Genomic DNA, 25,187 nt, shown 5'->3' with positions numbered 1-25,187 from the left:
GATTTCAAACATTGAGTTTACAATAATTTCTTGTCACATGATTTTGCTCCTTGAAAATTTCCTTCAAAACACTTTTAAGGATGGTTTTACATGCTGGAATTATTTAATAAAGAAAGTACCATTTATTATGCTAAAATGCTTAAATTCCCTCTTTTGCAATTTCAGGTAAATAATTTACTGCTGCTTTTGGAAAAATAAGAGTATTTAGATATTTTCTAAATATAAAGGAAATAAGATGGGTGCAAATTTAAGCAGGTGTGAATGTATTTGTGACTAGAGAAAAATGGGACAAAATTAACTGTGACTATTTCAGAGAATTGTTATATGACTGCTGAAACTTAGGATTAGGAAAATAGAGGTAAATTTAAACTATTTTTATATGCTAGTGAAAGATCTGAAAACATTAATGTAAACATTTGGATATTAATTGTGCTACCTAGAATTTGATAAGAAAAAGTAAAAATAAAATGTATCTATCATTAAATAGAAATCATATGAATTTATTGAAACCAGAGAAAAAATTATATTTGATGCCTTGTTGCAATGAATATTTATTGTTGCATATATGTGATACTAAGTAGCCAGATAAAAATATTTTTGCTAGCTATATTTGATGACATATTGCAATGATTATTTAATGTTGCATATTAGATGATGCAAAGTAGCCAGATAAAAATATTTTTGCTCAATAAACACTATGATGGCAATTTTGTGAATGATTGAAATTTTAAGATTTCCTTTGGTTTGGTGCCATTATATTGCTCAGATTAAGCAACCATGGCATATATTTTTAAAGCTTGATTTACTGGGTGAAAATGTGTTATGCAGAGACCAGTTAAGGAAAATCTATTTTTAAGCTGTAGTGGGCTGAAAGTAAGCTCATTTAATAATTACCTAAGGTAAGAGGTGTATGTGCCTATCATCTCCAAAAAATGACATTGAATCTAATGAAAACCAGGTTATTGGCCTACAAAAGATTTAATAAACTATTTGCAAACCATTGGTTGGTATTTAATAAGAGCTGGCGGGTCTAAGAGCATGCTGAAGTCTCCCTTTCCCCCAGGCAGATGCATGGCTTTTTTAGTTTTTGATTCTCAGTGTGACACGTGGCCTCTGGGGACAGTGGGAAGCAGAAATAAGTGCAGCTCAGAGAAATTCACAGGGAGGGACAGGTGGAAGCTTTAGCAGCCCCTTGTATTTGTGGGTAGAACAAAGAATATTTATTAAATCCATCTTCATCAAACTTCCCTGACCTAATGGTAATGTGTCAGTTCTTCATCTTGACGGTGGTCAACTGTCATTTATAATGATGTTCATCCTCTTGGTATCATAATTGATTACATCAGCTCTCCATACAACCTTTCCTGCCTTCACCAGCTGAAAATACCTGTTTCCCTTTGCCTGGCCCAAGAACAGTATAGATTACTCGACAAATTCTCTGGGGTGATAGATTTGTTTGGGAATTTTGTTTCAAAGGGTCTCTATTTCAGGACAGCAAACAAAAATGTTTGAAAACTGCTGTCTTTTTTTGATATCATTTACTGGTAGAAGGAATTTTGAACAGAGCCATATAATTAAAAGTTTACTATTATTAATAGATTATTATTAGATCATTAGGTAAAATATTTTACACCTGCAATAGTGTAATAATCATGCTATATATGTATATATTTGGTTTTGTGAGTTTTGGGATTTGTTTATTTAGTTTGTTTGTATCTAGTCTCAGCTAGATGTCCTTGAACTGGCAGTCCTCCTGCCTCCTGCCCATTGAAATAAATGGAATTGTCAACTAGTGTATTTCATAAAACAGAGTATCTGGTAAAATTATTTAGATGACAAAGTAAGAGTGTTCTAAAAATGGGAAGATTAATCGTGAAATTCCCCTGTCTATTCTCACCCTGTTACTCATTTCTTTTTTCTTCATTTTAATGTTCTATTTACTTTAATTTCTAAGATAAATGTTATAAAATTATTTTACTTATAAATTATTCACTGATACCCTATCTTTAATATGTCAAATGAATTGAAAAGGAATCTTAATGAAGTGTAATATATTCATGAAGTTTGGTAGAGTTGATTTCAAAGTAATAAATCTTCTGAAGTCCTAAGTTAAAAATAGAGCACCATGTTTGATCATTTTTCATCAAAAATGTATCTGAGTTTCTGAATAATCTTTAGTAGGAATATTCAATTATCATAGTTATATAGTGTAAGCTATTTAGTCTAACTCTGAGAAGGGTAACTTCTTAAACATTGAGTCTTTTAATAAGTTTGCATTGGGTATTCTCTGTCAAGATAACCCATTCCACAGTAGTGTTTTTAAACTTTCAGTTTATTTAGAAGGCAGCTAAGATACAATAGTTAATATAATAGTTTGATACCCTTACATTGCATGAAAATAATGGAGATATTCATTCAGTGGCAATGAATATATTTTGGTTCAGAATATCTTGCAAGAAACAGAAAAGAGCTGGTTGATCCCAAATAAACTTCACCAGTTTACTTTTGTTGGATTTAGTGTTTAAGACAGAGATTTGGTTAATTTTTATATAAATCCCAATGATCTTTTATATATTTATTCTTTCACTCATCAATAGAAAACCAGGGCTACAAAAAAAATCAAAGGCAAGTCTTTTTTCAACGAATTTTAAGTCAGGAGGAAAACTAATAGCAGGCAATTAAATATAAATACTAAAACAGAGGTGTAAAAAAGGTTGTCAGGGGAACATAAATGTTGCTTCTAGTCCTGTCTTGGGGAAGATGTGCCTTCTATTTCCATTTGCCGAGAAAAATAACAACTAGCATAGTTCAAATGATTGCTTAATATTCCTCCTTACTTGCTTGCAGAAGCACTATTTAACAGAAGCAATGATTATTATTGATTTTCAAATAAAAAGCTTCCATATCAATATCTCAAAAATTTCTGAAACCAGAAATGGAAGCAAGTTATACAAATGTATTCCCAGTGATTTGTGGCAATGCAGGACAGGAATAGCACAGATAAAAACACCTTAAATCTAATTTTATTTAGCTGTTTTGAATTCTTCACTTTTAAGAGCCAAACTCACATAAACTATGTTTACTAGCTTTCATTTCCCCTTCTTCTTCACACTTTCTGATGGAAATGTTAGTGCAATGAACAGTCAAACTGAAGAAAACAAAGGATAAAGGAATTTCACTTACAAACTTTAGGATAATCCTGGAAGTATATGAGCATATGTTCACAGTATTTATGTCTGTACTATAAAGACCAGCATATCAAGGGTAGATACAGTTTATTTTCTCAAAGTGCTATCCTGGTTCTCAAAATGGACACTTAATTTTCTTCGCATTGACTGGTTCATAAAAATTTAATCAGCTTTTTTTTTAAAAAAAAAAAAAAAAAAAAGGTTTGGGCTGCCAAAGATTAAAACTAGACCCATACCTATCACCATGCACTAAACTAAGATTGAAGTGGATTAAAGATCTAAATATTAAGACAGAAACACTAAACTTGCTGGAAGACAAGTTAGGTAGAACTCTTGAAGACGTTGGCATATGAAAAGACTTTATGAACAAATCCTCAGTAGCATGGGAGCTAGCAAAAAGAATCAACAACTGGGATCTCATCTTATGCAAAAGCTTCTGCACTGCAAGAGAAACCACCAACAGAGCTAACAGACAACCTACAATGTGGGAAGAAATTTTTAGCAGCTGTACCTCAGACAAAGGTCTACTATTGAGAATATATAAAGAATTGAAAAAAAATCAGACCCCCCAAATTCAAAGACCCAATTCAAAAATGGGCATCTGAAATGAACAGACATTTCTCAGACAAAGAAGTAAAAGCAGCAAATAAACATATGAAAAAATGTTCAACATCACTGGTCATTCAAGAGATGCAGATGAAAACAACATTGAGATTCCACCTCACCCCAGAAAGAATGGCTGTTATCAAGAAATCAACCAATAACAAATGCTAGTGGGGATGTGGAGAGAAAGGAACCCTTCTCCATTGTTAGTGGGAGTGCAGACTGTGCAACCACTGTGGAAATCAGTATGGAGATACCTCAAAAAACTAGGACGAGAGGTCCCATTTGACCCACTATTCCACTGCTGGGGATCTTCCCAAAAGAATTAAAGGAATCATACCACAGAGATCTATGTGTACCCGTTTATAGCAACACAGTTTGTAATAGCTAAAGCTTGGAAACAGCCCATGTGCCTATCAACTGGAAACTGGATAAGATGTGATTTTTTTATAAAATGGAGTACTACTCAGCCATAAAGAATGAGAAACTAGAGTCATTTATAGCTAAATAGATGCATATTGAGGCCATACTCTTTTTTTAAAAATTAAATTCTTTTATTGGTACATTGTAGGTACACAACACAATTACATTTCTCATTGGGAATTGTACTTTTACATAATGCACCGTGGTTCTTATTTTCCCCCCATTCCTAGCCCTCCCTTCATGCCCTCCACCCTTCCCTATTTACAAAGACTTTATTTCCATTTTTTCCATTTCTCAGCATTTTTCCTTTCCCTTCTTTCCTTTCCCCTGCCCCTCCCACTACCCCTACCCCTTTAGACCTTTTCTTCCTATTTTACATTTTTGATTTTTCATTCTAATTATTGGTACATTTTAGGTATACAATATAATGACACTCATCATTGGAAATTTGCACCTTTACATAGTCTCTCTTGGTTCTTAGTTTTCACCCTTGCCCTCCCTTCAACCCCTCCAGTCCTCCCTATTTACAAAGATTTTGTTCCTATTTTTCCATTTTCTCATATTAATCCCATTCCCTTCTATCCTTTCCCCTAGCCCTCCCACTTCCTTCCCCTTTGCCTCTTTTCTTCCTATTTCACATTACCTATTATACATTTAGTCCTTATTTACACTTTCAGTTTCTCACACCAGAGAAACTATTCGGCATTTATTCATGTGTGTCCTATTTACTTCACTTAAAAGTATGGCCTCAATGTGCATCCACTTAGCTATAAATGTCTCTAATTTCTCATTTTTTATGGCTGAATAGTACTCCATTTTATAAAAAAACCCCACATCTTCTTTATCTAGTCTCCAGTTGATGGGCATTTGGGCTGTTTCCAAGTTTTAGCTATTACAAACTGTGCTGCTATGAACATGGGTGCACATATATCACTGTGGTATGATTCTTTTAATTCTTTTGGGAAGATCCCCAGCAGTGGAATAGTGGGGTCAAATGGGACTTCCAGTCCTAGTTCTTTGAGGTATCTCCATACTGATTTCCACAGTGCTTGCACCAGTCTACACTCCCACCAGCAGTGGAGCAGGGTTCCTCTTTCCCCACAGCCCTGCCAGCATTTGTTATTGGTTGATTTCATGATAGCAGACATTCTTTCTAGAGTGAAGTGGAATCTCAGCATTGTTTTCATTTGCATCTCTTGAATGACCAGTGATGTTGAACATTTTTTCATGTATTTATTTGCTATTTCTACTTCTTTATCTGAGAAATGTCTGTTCATTTCTGGTGCCCATTTTTGGATTGGGTCTTTAAATTTGGGAGGTCTGATCTTTTTAAGTTCTTTATAGATTCAAGATAGTAGACCTTTGTCTGAGGAAGAGCAGGTGAAGATTTTTTCCCACATTGTGGGTTGTCTCTTCACACTGCTGGTGGTTTCTCTTGCTGTGCAGAAGCCTTTTCGTAAGAAGAGATTCCATTTGTTGATTGTTTGTGCTAGTTCATGGGCAACTGAGGTTTTGTTCATAAAATCTTTTCCTACACTGATGTCTTCAAGGGTTCTACCTAACCTCTGTTCCAACTGGTTCAGAGTTTCTATTTTAATATTTAGATCTTGAATCCATTTTGATTTTAGTTTAGTGCATGGTGAGAGATATAGGTCTAGTTTTAATCTTTGGCAAGTTGAAGCCCAATTATTCCAGCACCATTTATTAAAGAGGCTATCTTTCCTCCAGTGAGGGTGTCTGGCTCCTTTGTCAAAGATGAGATGGCTGAGTGTGTCTAGCATTGTTTCTGCATCTTCTAATCTGTCCCACTGGTCCTCAAGTCTGTTTCTTTGCCAGTACCATGCTGTTTTTATCACAGTAGCTTTGTAGTATAGTTGCAGGTTGGGGATTGTGATACCCCCTCCCATGTCTCTGTTACCTAGAATTGCTTTTGCTATTCTGGGTCTCTTCTTGTTCCAAATGAATTTTTGGATTGTTTTCTTGAGGTCTATGAAGTATGCTGCTGGGATCTCAATTGGAATTGCATTAAATCTATATAGCAGTTTTGGAAGTATGGCCATTTTCACTCTATTAATCCTTCCTACCCAGGAGCAGGGGATGTCTGTCCATTTTCTGATATCATCTTCAATCTCTCTTTTCAGAGTGCCATAGTTTTCAGAGAAGAGGTCTTTGATTTCTTTCATTAGGGTGATTCCTAGGTATTTCAGTTTTTGGGGTGCTATAGTGAAAGGAATTATTTGCCCTATTTCTCTCTCAGTGAGTCTGTCATTGGAGTAGAGGAAAGCTATTGATTTTTGTGTGTTGACCTTGTAACCAGCTACTTGACTGAATTTGGTTACTAAGTCTAGAAGACTTTTGGTGGAGTTCTTGGGGTCTTCTATATAGAGTATCATGTCATCTGCAGATAATGACAACTGGACTTCTTCATTTCCTATCTTTATTCCTTTTATTTCTTTCTCTTGTCTAATTGCCGTGGCCAATGTTTCCAGAACTATATTGAACAAGAGTGGTGATAGTGGACATCCTTGTCTTGTTCCTGATTTTAGTGTGAAGGATTTCAGTTTTTGACCATTTAGTATGATATTGGCTGTTGGTTTTTCATAGATGGCTTCTATCAGTTTGAGGTAGAGACCATCTATTCCAATTTTTTGTAGCGTTTTTATCATAAATGCATGTTGGATTTTGTCAAATGCTTTTTCTGCATCTATGGAGATAATCATATGGTTTTTGTCCTTGGCTCTATTGATATAGTGTATTACATTGATTGATTTCCGTATATTGAACCATTCCTGCATCCCTGGGATGAATCCCACTTGATCAGGGTGTATGATCTTCTTGATGATCTTCTGCACTCTGTTTGCCATTATCTTATTAAGGATTTTTGCATCTCTGTTCATTAGTGAGATTGGCCTATAGTTCTCTTTTTCAGTTGGGTCTTTCTCTGCTTTGAGGATCAAGGTGATGCTTGCTTCCAGGAATGAATTTAGGAGTATTGCTTCCCTTGAATTTCATTGAAGAGTTTATACAGTAGTGGCAGCAGTTCCTCTCTAAATGTCTTGTAGAATTCAGCAGTGAAGCCATCAGGGCCCGGGCTTTTCTTAGGTGATAAATTTTTAATTACATTTTCAATTTCATTGGTTGATATTGGGTTGTTCAGAATTTTTAGGTCTTCTTCATTCAACTTTGGTAATTCATATGTATCTAGGAATCTGTCCATTTCTTCTGTGTTGTCCATCTTATTGGTGTATAGGTTCTGGAAGTAGGTATTGATGATCCTCTGGATTTCTGCTGGGTCTGTTGTCATTTCACCCTTTTCATTCCTCATTGCATGGATTTGGGCCTTTTCTTTCCTTTTTCTGACAAGGTTGGCTAAAGGTTTGTCAATTTTGTTGATTCTTTTGAAGAACCAACTCTTGGCTTCATTGATTTTTTGTATCATTCTCTTAGTCTCCATTGCATTGATTTCTCCTCTGATCTTTATAATTTCCTCCCTTGTATGAGCTTTGGGGTTGTCCTGCTCTTCTTTTTCTAGAAGCTTGAGGTTCAGCATCAGGTTGTTTAATTGGGCTCATTCTGTTTTCCTAATATGCATGTTCACTGCTATGAATTTCCCTCATAAGACTGCTTTCATTGTGTCCCACAGAGTCTGATATGTTGTATTGTCATTGTCATTTAATTGAAGGAACTGTCTGATTTCTTCTTTAATTTCCTCTGTGACCCATTGGTTATTCAGAAGTGTGTTGTTTTATTTCCACGTGTTTATGAAATTTTTTGAGTTTCTTTTGCTATGGATCTCCAATTTCATTGCACTATGGTCTGATAATATACAGGGGATAACTTCAATTCCTTTGCACTTACTTAAACATGCTCTATGTGTGAGTATGTGGTCTATTTTGGAGAATAACCCATGTGCAGCTGAGAAGAATATGTATTCTGATTTTGTGGGGTGGAAGACTCTGTAAACATCTGTTAAGTTCATTTGTTCAAGAGTTCAATTGATTTCTAGTATTTCATTACTTATTTTTAGTCTAGTTGATCTATCTATTTGTGACAGTGGGGTGTTGAGGTCCCCCACTACAATTGTATTAGTGCATAGATGGCTTTTCATGTCCGTTTATTATTTGTTTTATATAGTTGGGTGCACTAGTGTTTGGTGCATAGATATTTATGATTGTCATCTCTTCCTCTTGGATTGTTCCCTTTACAAGGATGTAGTGGCCTTCTTCGTCTCTCCTAATCAGTGTTGGTTTGAAATCTACTTCATCTGCAAAGAGGATAGCTACTCCTGCTTTTTTTCAGGTTCCTGTCGCATGGAGTATTGTTTTCCATCCTTTAACTTTCAGTCTATGAGTTTCCTTTTGAATGAAGTGTGTTTCTTGTATGCAGCATATTGTTGGATTTTGCTTCTTGACCCATTCTGCCAGTCTATTTCTTTTGATTGGTGAATTGAGACCATTAACATTGATGGTTATAACTGAAACATATTGACTTGTCATTGCCATGACTTTTTCTTTTTGTTGGGTTCTCCCCCTTTCCATTTAATTTCTTGTCATGCCAGATGGGTTCATTCTGCTTTGCTTCCTGGGGTTGTGATCCTCAATGTCTTTTCCTAGGCTATTGTGTAAAATTCTTTGGAGTGCTGGTTTGGTATTCACGAAGTTCCTAAGGTGCTCTTTGTCATGAAAGTATCTTATTTCTCCATCCATTTTGAAAGATAGTTTTGCAGGGTACATCAATCTGGGTTGGAGGCTGTTTTCTTTGAGGGCTTGGAATATGTCACTCCAAGCTCTTCTTGCCTTGATGGTTTGTGTTGAGAAGTCTGCTGTGATTCTGATGGGCTTTCCTTTGTATGTGATTTGTTTCTTTTCTCTGACTGCTTGGAGAACTTTGTTCTTCTGTTGAGTTTCTGGAATCTTAACAATTATATGCCTATGTGTAGATTTTTTTTTTGATCAAGGCTATTTGGAGTCCTATATACCTCACCTATCTGTATGTCAAGCTCTTTTCCCCTGCTTGGGGAGTTTTCTGCCATTATTTCTGTGAAGAGATTTTTTATGTCATCTGCACTCTCTGCTCTTTCTTCATTGACACCAATCAGTCTTATGTTATTCTTCTTTGCATCATCTAGCAGCTGCTGGATTGATTTCTCATGTTCCCCTTTAATTTTGAAGCAATTTTTCTTTTCCTGGTCACTAATTGCAATCTTATCTTCTCTATCTGAAATTCTGTCCTCACATTGGCTCATTCTGCTGTGTAGGCTTTCAATGGAGTTTTTCATGTCCTGGAGATCTATTTGCATCTGTTTTATGGATTCCATTTGTTTCTTATATTGGGATTCCATCATGTTCCTGAGCTCCTCTCTAGATTTATTAATCATGTCTTGCACTAGGGGCACAATTTCTCCTGTTATCTGAGAAATTATTTCTGATTTCTTTTTTTCCAGATCCCTTTTTGTTGCCAGTTGAGTGGGTCCAGGTGGTTGAGTATCAGAGTGTTCCTTCTCATTTCCCTTTGGGGTTGTTGTAGGTGATCTGGAAGTCTGGTTTTGAGACTTATTTACATGTTTTCTCATTTTGACTGGGGTAGGGGACTGTTAGCCCCTGCACGGATTACCTCCTCTGAGCTGGGTGAGGTGGGCCAGGGGCCACAAGCAGCAGTAGGGATGGTGACCCAAAAGCCCTTTCCTGTGAGCTGGGAGCAGCAGGAGGGATGGTGGCCGGGAAGCCCCTTCCTCTGGACCAGGAGCAGTGGGATGGTGGCTCAGAAGCCCCTCCCTCTGGGCTGGGAGCGGTGGGAGGGATGGTGGCCCGGAAGCCCCTTCCTCTGGGCCAGGAGCAGCAGGACAGAAGGTGGCCCAAAAGCCCTTTCCTCTGGGCTAGGAGCAGCGAGAGGGATGGTGACCAGGAAGCCCCTTCCTCTGGACCAGGAGCAGTGGGACGACGGCTCAGAAGCCCCTACCTCTTGGCCGGGAACAGCAGGACTCAGTATCTTGGTCTGGTGGTCTGGTGTCCTCTGCGCCTTGGTAATGTGGAATCAGGTGGCTGCCTGTCTGCAGCGGGGTGATTTGGTGTCTTCCGCGCGACTCAGGACCTCGGTAGGGCGTGCACAGACCTTCCTGTGTGCAGCGGGCTGATTCGGCATGTGTTCTCGAGGCCATACTCTTAAGTGAAATAAACAGAACACACATGTGTAAATACCGAATAGTTTCTCTAGTGTGAGAAAATGAAAGTGTAAATAGGATTAAAATGAATAATTGATAATTTGAAATAGGAAAAGGTCCGAAGGTATAGGGGTGGTTGGAAGGGAAGGGGAAAGGAAAGAATGGAAAGGAAAAATTATGAGAAAAGAAAAAAAATGGAAACAAAATCTATGTAAATAGGGAAAGGTGGAGGGGGTGAAGGGCACATAGGTAATGGGGGAAAAAATAAGAACTAAGATACATCACGTTCAGGTACAAACACCCAATGATAAATGTAAACATATTGTACACCTAAAATGTACCAATAAAAGAATTTTTTTTAAAAAAGGTTTGGAAATAAAGGCTTACTACTACTTAAACAATGCTTTTTTTGTGATTGGGCCTTCCTGTGTTGCCCAGCCTGGTCTTGAACTTTTGGGTTTAAGTGACCCTCCCACTTTAGCCTCCTGTGTGCTGGGATTACAGGTGTATGGTACCATGCCTGGTTTACAATTTTAAAAAATTTTAACAAATATTCATATTTACATGTACCATATTTACAGGTACTATGCCAAAGACTTTTGCATGTAGTAACTCACTTAGTATTTCACCTTAGGGATCCAGGGGATAGCTCAGTTGATTAGCATGTATGAGGCCCTGGATTCAGACCCCATCAGCATAATATAAAAAAGATAAAAATCAATGCATTCATGGTGAAACATCATTCTCAAGAGACTATTTTGAAAATCTTCAGAAAGAAGGAATAAAACTGAATGGATAAATTTACTTTGTCCTAAGACTTCATTTACTGAAATTCCTCAATCGTAACAGTTTTTAAATGGTTACCAGTAACATGGTATTGCAGTATGTGTCTATTTTCGACAATATGTGCTAGGATAAGGGTGTTGAAATCCAGTTCTTTTCAATGCTTCTGAAGAACTGACCTTATTGGCTCCTTACTAGGTTGTAATACCGACAGCCCTTGCTTGGGTTGCTTTCTAACTGACCACTGTTTTGAGGAGTAAATGCTCTTAGTATGTCTTCTTTTTTTAATAGAAAAAAACAACTTTCTTTAAAACAATGTGGTGGTATATCTTCCCCTTAACATTGTTCTATTTCTTTTTTCTAACCACTTATTTACTTGTTTATTATATACTTTTTAATTATTTGACTTTTCCAAAATAGAATGGAAGCTCCGTCTGTTTTATTGAGTGATATACTGTACTTTGAATACTTAGGACAGTACTTGCCACATTAGGGAACCCTCAATGAAAATTGATTAAGCAAATTTTCTGAGCCATGTTGTTAAGGAAATTTTAAAAACATCTTTATTAAAGAAGGATTTCTTTTTTTAATCTCCACACTCATTTTGTGATTTAGGCCCACCAGGTATTATTACCCTCATATTTCTGAAAGATAAAATTTCATCACAAACTTAAAATTTTTAGGTTGTGCAGCCTGTGAAATTTATTTTACTGAATATTTGTCGTAAAAGATATGTATCTCTTTACTTTAAGTCATTTTTCTTATTTATGGAGAATTTCATAATGAGTGTTTACTTCCTGTTTTGATAGGTAAAATAATCTGTTTTGTTTCTATGGCCCAGACCTGCCTTTCAAATACTAAAATGGTACATTAAAAGTTACCCAAAACTTTGTCCCTTGCCCTCAGAAGACATTCTAAATCCTGTAAATCAGTCTATATCCTCTCTAGATTCCCTGGTTCCTAATCTGGTTAATACCACAGATATATCACCCATATACAACATGATATGATTTTTTCTTTTTTCTTTAAAACTCAGTATTACCAGAGATGCTATAACTGTTGGCCCCCAAATGGAAGTATAGTTGAGGTTTTGCTATTAAAGTTGACATTCTATTTCAGTCTATGCCAGTTGTTAAAGAGGCAGATCTGTGCCTAAAGGAAAACAGCATATGCTCACCAAGATCTCTGCAAACTAGGCAGCTAAATCATAGGTCTCTCCTATTCTCACAGCTAATATTTTTAAATCACAGAATTATGCTACAGAACATCCAATAATGATGAAAAAGCTTTAGAAAAATTGGTTATGTTTTTATCTCATTTTCAATTTATTTTAAAAACCGATACATAAACCTGCATATGTTTATGGGGTACTGTGTGATTCTTACATATATATTAATATTCCAATTGGTAAACATAGCTATATCCTCAAACATTTATCCTTTCTTTTTTTTTTTTTTTTTGGTACCAGATATTGAACTCGGGTCCTTGTGCTTGCGCAGCAGGTGGCGAAACCACTGAGCTAAATCCCCAACCCCCATTTACCCTATCTTTATGCTTATAACACTCAAAATATTTTCTTTGAGCCTTTGTGAAATACATAGTACATAATCATTATTTACAGTCACACTGCAGCACAATAGAACATAAGAATTTTGTTCTCCTAATAATAACTTGGCACCTGTTGATTAGCTATGTTTGAAAAGGCAAATTTACGTACAATAGAATGGAAAGACCTTAAGGGCTTAGTTTCATGAAATGTTGACATTTGTAGGCATCTGTTAACTGCTAGCACTTATAAAATATTTATTTCCATTACCCCTGGAAAGAGTCCTCCTGCCCTTTCCTGACAAATCTCCCTCCAGCCCCCAAAACAATATCCTGACCTATTCCACCATAGATTAGTCTACTCATCCTCATTTTAATATAAATGGACTCATCACACAGTATCTATTTTGGGTCTGGCTTCTTTAGCTTAGCATAATGTTTTGATATTCTTTTTATGTTATTGAGTATAACACTATTTCCTTTCTTTTTGTTCCATCCATTGGGTTGTTTCCAGTTATTGACTGTTATAAATATCCAGTAGTAAACATTTCTGTACCAGTGTTCATGTGAACCTGTGGCTGTCTTAGTTAGTTTGGGTTGCTATTTAAAATACTATAGATTGTGTGACTCAAAAATAATATAAATTTATTTCTTACAGTTCTGGAGGGTGGAAGTTCAAAATCAGGGTGTCAGCATGGTTGGGTTCTGGTGAGGGCCCTCTCCCAGGTCACAGACTGCCTATTTCCCTGGATTCTCACAGGGCCCAAAGACAGTCCACTCCCTCTCTGGCCTCTTTCCATAAGGGCACTAATCCCACTCTTTAGGGCTCCACTGCATGACCTAACTACCTCCCACAAGCTCCATTTCCAAATACCATCAAATTGGGATTAAAGTTTCAACATAGGAATTTTAGGGGGACACCAACATTCAGTTTTTTGCACTGGGTATATTTACTTTTATAAGAAGCTTCCATGTGATTTTCCAAAATTATTGTGCTAGTGATATTTCTAGTGGCAAAGATTTTTATTTCCTTTAGTTTACATTTAATATGCTGAAGCTGCACTCAATTTTGTTTTTTTTTTCTTTTTTTTCTTGGTACCAGGGATTGAACTCAGGTCCTTGCGCTTGTGCAGCAGGCAGCGAAACCACTGAGCTAAATCCCAGGCCCAGAACTTAGAATATATGTAGTCTGAAATGAGCCATGCTTTTTTCCAAAGTTTCGTGACAACTGGTTAACAGAATAGTCTTGGTGTTAGGAAATTAAGACTTGTTCTAGAGTAGTTTCTATAGCTCCTATTATCTGTCAAACAATGGGAAAATTGTGTCTGGTTCTGAGGACATTTGTCCCCATTTTGGCTTCCCTTCAGTTTGCCATTATTTGGATATTGAGGGCCATTATCTGTGAAGTGTGCAAAGTCCAATCCAAGAGTTTAATTAAAGTCATTTTGGATCAGTGGTGCCATTAGACACCCAACAGAGGCAAACACCAATCTTCTCTGGATGAAAACATCTTCAAACCAGTCCTTAAGTAATTAAAATCCCAAGGGAAGTGAGTTATTATTATAAAAACCATAAAACACACGAAGAGTCAGCAGACAAGAGCCAACAGAAACAACAAATAGAATCAGATTCTCAAAGAATTCAGTCATTACAATAACAGGATATAACGGATAAAACATTTATTTTGTTTCAGTAAATAAATAAGGTATTAAAAGGTATGAGTAATATTAGAAGAATGTAATTGGAACTTAATCTATCACAGTATATAAAAATCAACTTAAAATGACTTAAAAACATAAACATAAGACCCTAAGCTGTCAAACTACTGGAAGAAAACATAAGAGAAAAGGTTTTGGATTGATCTAAGCAATGATTTTCTGAATATGTCCTTGAAAACACAGGTAACAAAAGTAAAAGAATACAAATTGAAGTTAATCAAGCTAAAAAGCTTTGCACAGTTAGCAATCATCAGAATGAAAAAAATAATCTATGGAATGGGAAAGATATTTGCAAAGTATATCTATTAAAGGATTGATATGCGATATATAATAAACTCTTACAACTCAATAGCAAGAGCACAAATAACTAAAAAGTGGGCAAAGAACTTAGAGATTTCTCAAGACATACAAATGAACAGGTGTGTGAAAAGGTATTCAACATCACTAATCATCAGAAATACAAGTTAAAGTCACAATGAGGTATCCTTTCACATTACTTAAGACACTGTTATAAAAAAGACAAGATAATAAGTGTTGGCAAGGATGTGGAGAAAAGGGAACCATTAACACGGTGAAAATCTAAATTAGCTACTATGGAGATATGTATGGAGGTTCTTAAAATAGTTAAAAATGGAACTATCATATGATCCAGCAACCCCATTTCTTGGGTACATGCTGTATTTAAAAAGAAATCTAAGATCAGAACCAATTAATATGCTGATAAAAAGCTTGTTCTTGAGTCCTTCATACACAATTTTTGGTGAGGGTTAATTTGACATTCCCATGGAAGATGCTATCTACACTAAAGCATTAATTCATATTCTTTATTTTATATATACCAACACCTCTCATATATATGCCAGATAAAAGAAAAAGAGAGAGAAAAATACCATACATACAAAAGCACAAATATAAAGAGTCCTCTCAATCCTATTTATACTGCAGTCAAGTTTCAACTAGTGTGCTGCTTCCCCTATACTCACAACTGGAGAAAAAAATTTTTTTTCAAGACAGGCTTTCACTATGTAGTTCGGAGTGGCCTTGAATTCACTATGTAGCCCAAGCTGACCTCAAGTTCATATCACTTCTTCTGTCTCAGTCTCAAGATTGCTCGGATTATAGGCCTGTGCCACCATGCCTGGATGCTTGAGAAATTCTGAGGTAAAACACTTGTGGAGAGCTGAGCTATAGTCCTTTGTGGTTGAGTCCAAGAGATCAGATCATTCTACTGCTGCTTGAGCTAGTTCATGTTGTATAATTTGTTTTCTTGCCTACCAGTGACTAAAGATGTGGGTCAAGAGGGATTGCTGAGCCTGCCTCTTGTTTTTTCTGCAGAAAGTGTTCTTTTTGGCTTCCATGATATTCCTGTGGTTTGCCCATCAGTAGGCTTTTTGCTTTGTTTTCTTTTTTAAATCCGATACCTTCAATTGTGTCAAAAGGTGGGAAGGAAATATTTGGCTTGCCAAGTACCCAGTCATCTGGTGATTCCTAAAGGGGCCTTCTCAATCTCTTCCTGCTTACCTTTGTGATAATCCCTGTAGCATTTTACATTTATTTTTTCTATATAAATCCAAGTGAGTGCACAATACAACTCCCTCTGGCCACGCTGCTCCTCTCCAGCTCTGCCTGCCCCAAACTGTCTGCACCACTGCAAAGCATTGCTGTCCAGTCCATGAACTCAGTGATGTTTAGGGATTGCAGAGCTCTAGACTTATGAGTCATAGATCTCTCAATGTCTGGTTCCAGGTCCCTGATCATGACCATGCCCTTGTTTTTTCACAAGGGCCTACCATCCTTGAGTCACTGCTCTCCAAACGTTTCTCTACTTTTAAATTTCTGTAGTTTCCTATTCACTGGGCTCCCTTTCCCAGTGAGAAGGAGTTAGAACAGGGGGCACTGGATGTTGGTTACTAAACTGGTTGCTGATCACAGCAGTCTGGCTGTCTCTGCTGTACTTGCCTTCTTCTCTCAGGGGATTAAATTTTTTTCCCAAGATAGCATGTTCATTGAAAGTCAGGTATAAGCAGTATGAGGAGCAAGGGGTGATCATGCTTCTTTTTCAAAATACCTGCAATGATGGAAGGATTCTCCTTCAAATTGTCTTCCTGTGTTTGGGTCTTTGTTTGTTCTCTGGTTCCTAGTATCTGTTTATAGGTATACATTGCCTGTGAAGTCTGTGAGCACTGCTGCCTCTAGTCAGCTATCACCTGGCTCTAATTTCTTAGTGCCAATATTCCTAGCCAACTATTTATACACCATTGTCTTCCTGGAAATTGTTATAAAGCTTGGATTTTGTGCAGTTTCAAGTGATCACTATTGGTGAAGAAATAAATATTAAATAGCTAAAAAGAAAGAAATCAGTATGTCAAAGAGACATGCCCATTCCCATGTCATTGCAGCATTACTCAAAATAGTCCAGATGAATGGACAAATGAATGGTAAGGGTTCGTCATTGGATGAATAGATAAAGAAAAAAATATATGTGTGAAAAACTTGAAAAAGAGCAAGCTAGAATTTCTAATTGTGAAAATAAAATAACAAATTGGAAATGCAAGTAATGGATAAACAGATTACATACAGCTGAATATTTAAAGAACTGGAATATAGATATGAAGAAACTACCTAGAATGTAGCACAGAGCCAAATAAATAAAAAATATGAAACAGAGGTTAGTAGACATGGAGAACAAAAGAAGATATTTCTAGTCAAGGCTGCACAAGAAGAAAAGATAGAATAGGGCAAAGGCAATATTTGAAGGGTAATATCTGAGAATTTTATAGAATCAAGGAAAGACATCCTCAGATTCAGGAAACCCAACAATTCCCAAGAAGAATGAATAGAAAGAAATTCTGCAGAAAAACTGAAAAGATCTTAAAAGAACCCGAGATAAAGACAGATTGTCTTCAAGGGAGCAATAGTTAGAATGACTGATTTGTATTTATAATTTGCATGTCAGTGTTATAAACAAGATAGAAGTAAAATAGTAAGTTTAAAGAACCATTGACGTCAGGAAGGAGATGATCAGAGTAAAGCATTCTAAGACCCATGTAGTATTTGGGAGAGGATAACACTATTAATTGACTTTATATTTTGTTGAGGATGAGTGTTAAAAGCTACTGTGGTAATTACTAAAATAATAGAAATATAGTGCTAAGCCCTAAATGACCAAAGGAAGAAACAGTGGAATGAGAAAAAATTACTAAATCAGGTCAATAGAGAGCAAGAAGGGTAAGAGACAATAGGAAAAGTGACATATATAAGAAGCACTAAATAATACAGTAGAATTATATCCAAGTTTCAACTATCCTAATAAACATAAGTGGGCAGAATTATTCAGTAAAAAAGACAAAAAATTATCAGTCTAGATTTTAAGAATATTTTTCAGAACACAAAGAAGTGAATGTTTGTTTTGCAGTGCTGGGGATTGAATCCAAGGCCTTGTGCATGCTAGGAAAGCTCTACCACTGAGATACAGCTTCAGGCCCCATTTTTTTTTTTGAAGACTAGTATACCTTGGTACTCAAACTCAACAAAAATGGCACAAAAGAGAAGAAATTTACAAGCCAATCTCACTTGTAAATATGGTCATAGAACTTTAAAACAAATCATTAAGAATTCCAGTGCAGGGCTGGGGGTGTAGTTCAGTGGTGAAGCACTTGCCTAGCACACAGAAGGCCCCAGGTTTGATCCTTATCACTGAGAAAAATAAAATGAAATAAAATATACAAATTCAACAATATAAAAAAACAATCAGGACAAGGGATTTAGCTCAGTGGTTCTGCCACCTGCCTTGCAGGCACAAGGTCCCGAGTTCAATCCCCAGTACAAAAAAACAAAACAAAAAAGATTTAGTGGCATGATATAATCTAATAGTGTACTTTACGACATTTAACAAGTTGAAGAAGACAATATAAGATATGATTGAAAACTATGGTGAATGTTTAAATTTTTACAAATTTATTACAGTAAAAGAAACATTATTATTAAGCACTCTCAAAATACTCCCCTCACTTTGAACACACCTGTCCCCTTGCCACTTTCTGAGGCAATTCTGGAAGGCTTCTTTTGTAAGTGTCTTTACTTGTGCTGTCACGGCTGCCTTGGTGTTCTGAATCATTTAAAATGTTTACCATTTTCGGTCATTTTGACTTTGTGGAAGAGTCACATGGTGCCAGATCCAATGAATATGGTGGATGAGGGCACATCATAATATTTTTATAAGCCTGCCTTTCTATTGGATGTCACTGGGAGTAGCATTTGCTGTAGTTTTGATCCACCGTGTATATAAAGACACTCATGAAAGAGGGTTTCCAGAACTGCTTCAGAAAGTGGCAAGAAGGATGGGATACGTGTGTTCAAAGTGAGGATGAATATTTCTAGGGGGCTTAATGGCAATGTGTCTTTAACTGTAATATATTTTTAAAATTTTTAAATATTCACTATATATTTTTTCAATGTTTTTTTTCCCCTCTTGGTTCTGGGGCTCAAACTCAGGACCTTGCACTTGCCAGGCAGCCACAGTGCCACTGAGCTACACTCCTGGCCCTGTTCACCATATATTCTGACCATACTTTGTATAATCATCTTGATAGCTGTTAGGAAGAGTGTTCAGTTCTGTTTAACAGCCCTCATAATAAGCCTTTTAAAGCAAAGTAGGAGTAAAAGAGAACTTTAAACTGATAAGAGGTATCTAAAAATGACTATGGGAAATGTTATCCTCCATGTTAAAACACAAAGTATTCTTAAAATTGGGAGCAAGTAAAGATGAGCATTCTTATCATTTCTATTCAATATGGTACTGGAGATTCTCCTCAGGGCAATAAGGCAAGTTAAAAAAAATGAAAAGTATAAGAATTGGAAAATAAGAAGTCATTATTTGTAGTCAATATGCATATCTGCATGGAAAGCCCAAAGCTATAGAGAAAAATTAAAATTAATAAGGAAGTTTAATAAAGAGGCAAAAGATTGATATTCAGAAGTCAATTGTATTTCTATACACTGTAAATAGCCAAAAGCCACATTTCTTAAAGCATACTGTACTTATTGGCAATAGAAGCAAAAAATAAGGTACCTAGGAGAAAATCTAACAAATGATATATAAAATCATAGTGGAGAAAATTTGGAAACTTTATTGAAAATTATCAAAGAAAAGCTGTATAAATAGAGAAAGAAAGGAAGAAACGAATAATAAACAAGGACAAAAGAGTGATGTCTTTCTTCTCCAATTAATTTCTACAATCAAGTCAGAATCTCAACTGGGTTTTTCACTGAACTTAAGGTGATTCTAAAATTTATTTGAAAGAGCAAAGAAAAGGGAAGAATCAGTGGTACACTCCTGAAGAAAAAGAACAAGATATGTAAATTAACCTATCAGATATAAAAACTTTTATAAAGAAATTGGAATTAAGAGAGCATATATTGTGTTTGGAAAGACAGGAAAATGGGTTGATGGAACAAAGAATCCAGAAACATGCTCAGATATACATGGAAACTTATAGATGATAGGTGTCATTACAGAGAAGCAAGGAAAAAATAGACTACTTAATAAACGCTGGCACAATAGATTAACACAAGCACTGTACACAATTCCAGGTGGAGTAAGAGATTTCAGCTTGTGAAATGCAAAACATTAAATCTTTTAGAAGAAAAACAAGGTAAAGTTCTTTTTAACCTTAAAAGAAAAAGATTTTTAAACAAGACACAAAGTGCAAAGTATGAAGAAAGTGATCAATAAATTTACTACATTAAGAGCTTCCTCTAAGTAAAAGAGCATAAAGAAAATAAATAGACAAGGTACAAACTGTGAGAAGACATCTTGATAAGAAATTTGACGTCTTCCTTAAAATTTTGAATATAAAATGTTATATACATTTAAAATATAAAATGCATCAGTTATAAACACCAATTTAATAAAACAACCTAGCAGAAAAATGGAAAAACAGGAAAGAAATGGGGAAACCCAGAAAATATACAGGTAAACATTTAACATTCACTAAGTTGAGAAATCTTGAAAAACACAGGGGAGGGTTTTGTATGATGCTGGTGAGAGTATAAATTGGTACAACTACTTTGTATGTTCAATTGGCATTTTCTAGTAGTAAAATTGAAGATACACATACTGAATCCTTAGCTATTTCATTCTTAGTGTGTAGGCTAGAGACATATTCCATAGTTGTTTATTTTTAAAAGCAACTTTATGGAGTAGTATTTACATACAATAAAATGCTTCCATTTTAATCGTATAGTTTGATGAGGTGTAACTATCAAATTTTCCATCATCCCTAAAAGTTTCCTCTTCTACTATGACAGAAGAGACCTTCACCCATTTTCAATACAGTGCCATTTTTGTAAATTTTATGTAAATGGAATCTGATGTATGTAGATACTTGTGTCTGGCTTCTTTCTCTTAGAGTAATGCCTTTGAGAGTCATCTATTTTGTTGTTTATGACTTCTTCCTTTTTGTTGTTGAGTGATATTCCTTTATATAGATATATCAGAAGTTGTTTATAGTTACTAGTTTTTGCAAATTTAGATTGTTTCCAGTTCTTGGGTTATTATAAATAAAAAATACTGCCATAAGAATCCATGCACAGTACAGGTAAAATGGATATATATATATATATATATATATATATATATGTTTTTATTTCTCTTGTGTAAATTCCTAGGCCTGGAATTTGGGGGCCATATGGTAAGTATATATTTAACTTATAAGAAAATGAAAATCTGTTTTCCAAGGTAGTTGCACTATTTTGTATTCCCAGAAACAATGTATGAGAGTTATAGTTCATAGCATCATTACACATAACAGCTAAAAATGGAAACAACCCAAATGTTCACTGACAGAAGAATGAATAAACTGTGGTATATTCACTCATAAAAATACCCTAAATAATTAACTACAGCTATAATCATCAACATGACTAAAATATATTAAAACTCGATCACGGAATACATACACTATATCCTATATATATGTATATATTTTTGAAATATGCTATGGTCTAGGGGTGGGGAGGGATAGGGTGTGTCAGAGATGTTGGTAATATCCTGCTTTTCTACATAAATATGTGTGATATACTTTTATAATAAAAGAAAAAAATACAAAGAACAGGGCATGATGGTGCACACCTGTACTCCCAGCACTCTTGCAGGAAGATGGCAAGTTTGAGAATGGCCTGGGCAACTTAGTGACTTAATGAGACCCCACCTCCACATAAAAAATCAATAAATAAAAATGGGCTGAGGATGTAGCCAAGTGCAATGGCCCTGGGTTCAAATAGTGAGCATTTGTCGTATATTGTCATGTATTTTTCTACTTCTATTTAGTATTCTGTATATTTCTTCTGAGAAGTTGCAGTCTTAGTCCTGATAATTCTGGAATACATTTCCATCTCTGAGAGAATTTAGATGTCTGACTCCCAGCAACATTAATGGCAGTAGTTAAATTCATAAATCCTTATTTATGGAAATAAGAATACAGCCCACCTGATAACAAAAATAATTGGGTAGAATTATTTATTTCTTAGGTGGAGAATTTTATCAGGGAATGGTGTGTCCTCTATTTCTTTTCCAATTGAATTATTAAAACTGAGGTTTAAAACCATCGTAAAATGACCTGATAGTCAAATATAAAGTTTATATCCTCAATCTAGAAAGCCCAGTTGGTCGCTTATTCGATAAGAAGACAGCAATATTGACAATAAAATTTTCTCTATCTCCCTTTGAGGTCATATCATAGAAATGTAAATTAAAGAAGTTGAAAATTTCATCAGATGAAACATTCCAGTGAGGGGAAAGACAAGAAATAAGTTTTTCATGTGTTTTAGCAGTATTAAAAAAACTATAAATTAGAGTTACATCAGATGGCACATTTTCATCTCTCTCCTTCAACATTATTACAAAGGCAATATTTTTATACAGTTATAATTTCATTGCAACTGTGATTATTAAATATATTAGATATCATAAAATTGTATATTTGAGTAAAATTTCATCCCTAGCTTTATAGCAATTCTAGTACGAAATTTTTTAATGGCTGGAAATTAAATGTAAATTATTACAGAAGCAATTTCAAATACACAGGGCTAGGAAATGAACCTTGAGTTTATTAAACAATAATAAAATAATGGTAATTAAACACTGATGCAATTACTATTAAAATACAAATTCCCCAAACTTAAAAAAATGCTTTAATATTAATCACTGGCTTGACTTTCTTTTAAGTTGAAACCAAGATGTTTGAGTAGAAATAATCATTTTAAACAATAAAGTAATTCTTTTATTGTGCTCCACATTATTTAAAAACTTTAAAACTGTATTTTGTTCCCTACGGTTATGTGGGAGATGATAAAGAAATCACATCAAGGTGGAATTGATCATGACAGTTATTTTCTCATGCTCACAAGTGACTGAGTGGGAGTTTCTGAAAAATAAGTTACCTATTCCTTAGCTGTTCATTACTGTTAAGTAAGCATCCTCAATTTTACATAGTGAACTTCAATTACTTGTATGAATTATATCAGAGATTTTCCTTTCCTAGATGAAGGATGGATGTGCTAGATACAGCTATAACTCAGTGTTTTTAGCAGGATCCAGTCATTAACTCTGTTTCACTAGTGGGGAAACTAGACTCACGGACATTAAGTAAATTGTCCCTTTATCTTGCCTAATGACAGTTATAGCATTAGAGTCTCTGTTTCTGAAGTCAGTTGTCTTTCTATTATACCATCATTTCCGTATCTGATGTTTATCTTCAGGTAAAAATAAATATTAAGATGTCACTGTGCTGGTTATCTTTCCACTACTATAATAAATACCTGAGATAAATCAACCTATAAGAGAAGATTATCAGGTGTGGTGCACACCTGTAGAGGGCTAGGGTGGGAGGATTGCTTGAGTGCATGAGTTCAAGACCAGCCTTGGTAGCAAAGGGGGACCCCTATATTAAATAAATAAATAAATAAATTAAAAAAATATAAAGAGAAAAGATTAATTTTGGCTCACAGTTTTAGAGGTTTCATCCCACAGTCATTGGCCTCATTGGTTTGGGTCTGTGGTAAAGCAGCACAGCATGATGGGAGTCTGTGGCCAAGCAGAATGGCTCAGCTCATGGTAGGGGGCAAAAAGAGGGGGTAGAGAAGGGGCTGAAGTCCCACTGTTCCCTGCAAGACACACCCCTGGTGACTGAGATCTCCCAGAGACCTGACATCTTGAAGGGTCCACTACCTCCCAATAGGTGCCTTTAATATAGAGCTTATGGGAAATACGGAAATATTCCACATTGAAGCTGTAGCAGTCGCCTTATTAAATTTCATCTCTGGAGAGATAACAGGTGATAATTCTCAGAACCTGTAAATATATCTTTATAAGGAAAAGGAGTATTAGATGTGATTAAGGATTTTGAGATGAGGAGACTATCCTGGATTATGCCTGAGGGCCCTAAATCCAATCATAAATATTTTTATGAGAAAGTGAAAGAGGGAGATTTGACACAGACAGAAGAATAGAAACAGAAATGGGAGAAGGTAATGTAATCATAGAGACAGAGCCATGGCCCTTTGCCTATGAAGAGGGGCAAGGAATGGATTTTCCCTATAGCCTTCAGAGGGAGCACAATCTTGCAGAGCTCTTGATTTTGGACTATTGAAACTGATACTGAACTTCGAGCCTCCAGAACTGTGAGAGAAGGAATTTCTCTTGTTTGAAACCACCAAGATCATGGCAATTTGTTGCAGCAGTCCTAGGAAACTAACACAGAGACACTGTTCAAGTTTTTAATACTCTGTTCAACTCTATTCAACTGACTTAAGTCTCTGTTGTGGAACAGATGAATTCATCAGTAACTAATATCTCTGTTAAAAATTTCCCAGAGGGATGGGGATGTATCTCAGTGGTGCCAGGCAAGTGCAAGGTCCTGAGTTCAATTCCCAGTACTGGAAAAAATTTTTTTTCTCAGAACATGGAATGGCTAAAATCTAGGGTTTCCAAGCCCTTCTGTACTTGGACATCTATTACCTGAAAATTAATAGGTAATTAACTTATTAATTAATTAATTGACAAGTTTAAAAAATAGTTAAACAGAGCAGATATTAATTTATGTAAAAAGAAAATTGTTATTGGTAAACTAAAATCTGCCTAGGAAAACTTGGGAATATATTATATACTTATTAGAATGACAAAATCTCATTCTAAAGAAGTTTTTTTGCTTTTTCTTTACAGGAAGACTTCTGGAGCTATCCTGTCTGGATGGGTGTTTGGAACCTAATATTACCTATTCACTCTCATCCTTAAATTATTCTTTTGTGACTTTTCTGCAACCAGTGAGGGACACTCAGCCTGTTAAGGGACTCTTTCTATATCATTCCAGTTTCCAAAACTTCACCAGGATTTGCCCAAAGCTCATGAGTGAATTTAAAATGTGCTCCTTGTGTTTGGTTTGTGAGTCCAAAGGAAATGTGGATTTCAATTATCAAGAACAAACATCAAAAGGTAAATACAGAATGAAAGTGAGAATAAAACGTACCAAGTGCAAATTAACTTACTCTGCTACAAAAACATAATACATTCCATTTTAAAATCCAGTGGCGTTTGATCACTCAGTGGTGTGGTTGCTGTTGAGTGACTTGGCAACCATACTCATTTTTTAGTTTATTTTGACTTATTGAAAACAAACTATCTGGATTTAAAATACATCAAAATGCTGCTGTAATTCAGATACATTCTGGGGTAAAAGATCATTTAGCCTTCTAGCTTCAAAGGTAGTG

The 25,187-nt window shown here is 35.6% G+C and overlaps 1 protein-coding gene across 1 annotated transcript in view; it reads left to right on the top strand.

Annotated features, from left to right (window-relative positions):
* The window catches only part of Tmem156 (transmembrane protein 156), a 57,013-nt gene that overhangs the window by 1,456 nt on the left and 30,370 nt on the right, over positions 1 to 25,187 (top strand). Inside the window, exon 2 of the mRNA XM_087187464.1 lies at positions 24,643 to 24,912. Coding sequence (XP_087043590.1) covers positions 24,643 to 24,912 — 270 coding nt within the window. The remainder of the gene's footprint in view (positions 1 to 24,642; positions 24,913 to 25,187) is intronic.

The sequence above is a fragment of the Heterocephalus glaber genome, unplaced genomic scaffold, assembly GCF_053883595.1.
Source record: "Heterocephalus glaber isolate CG9 unplaced genomic scaffold, H.glaber_assembly_v1.0 deba00001509, whole genome shotgun sequence".
In the NCBI taxonomy this organism is placed as follows: domain Eukaryota; kingdom Metazoa; phylum Chordata; class Mammalia; order Rodentia; family Bathyergidae; genus Heterocephalus; species Heterocephalus glaber.
This window is presented reverse-complemented; position numbering and strand designations above follow the sequence as displayed.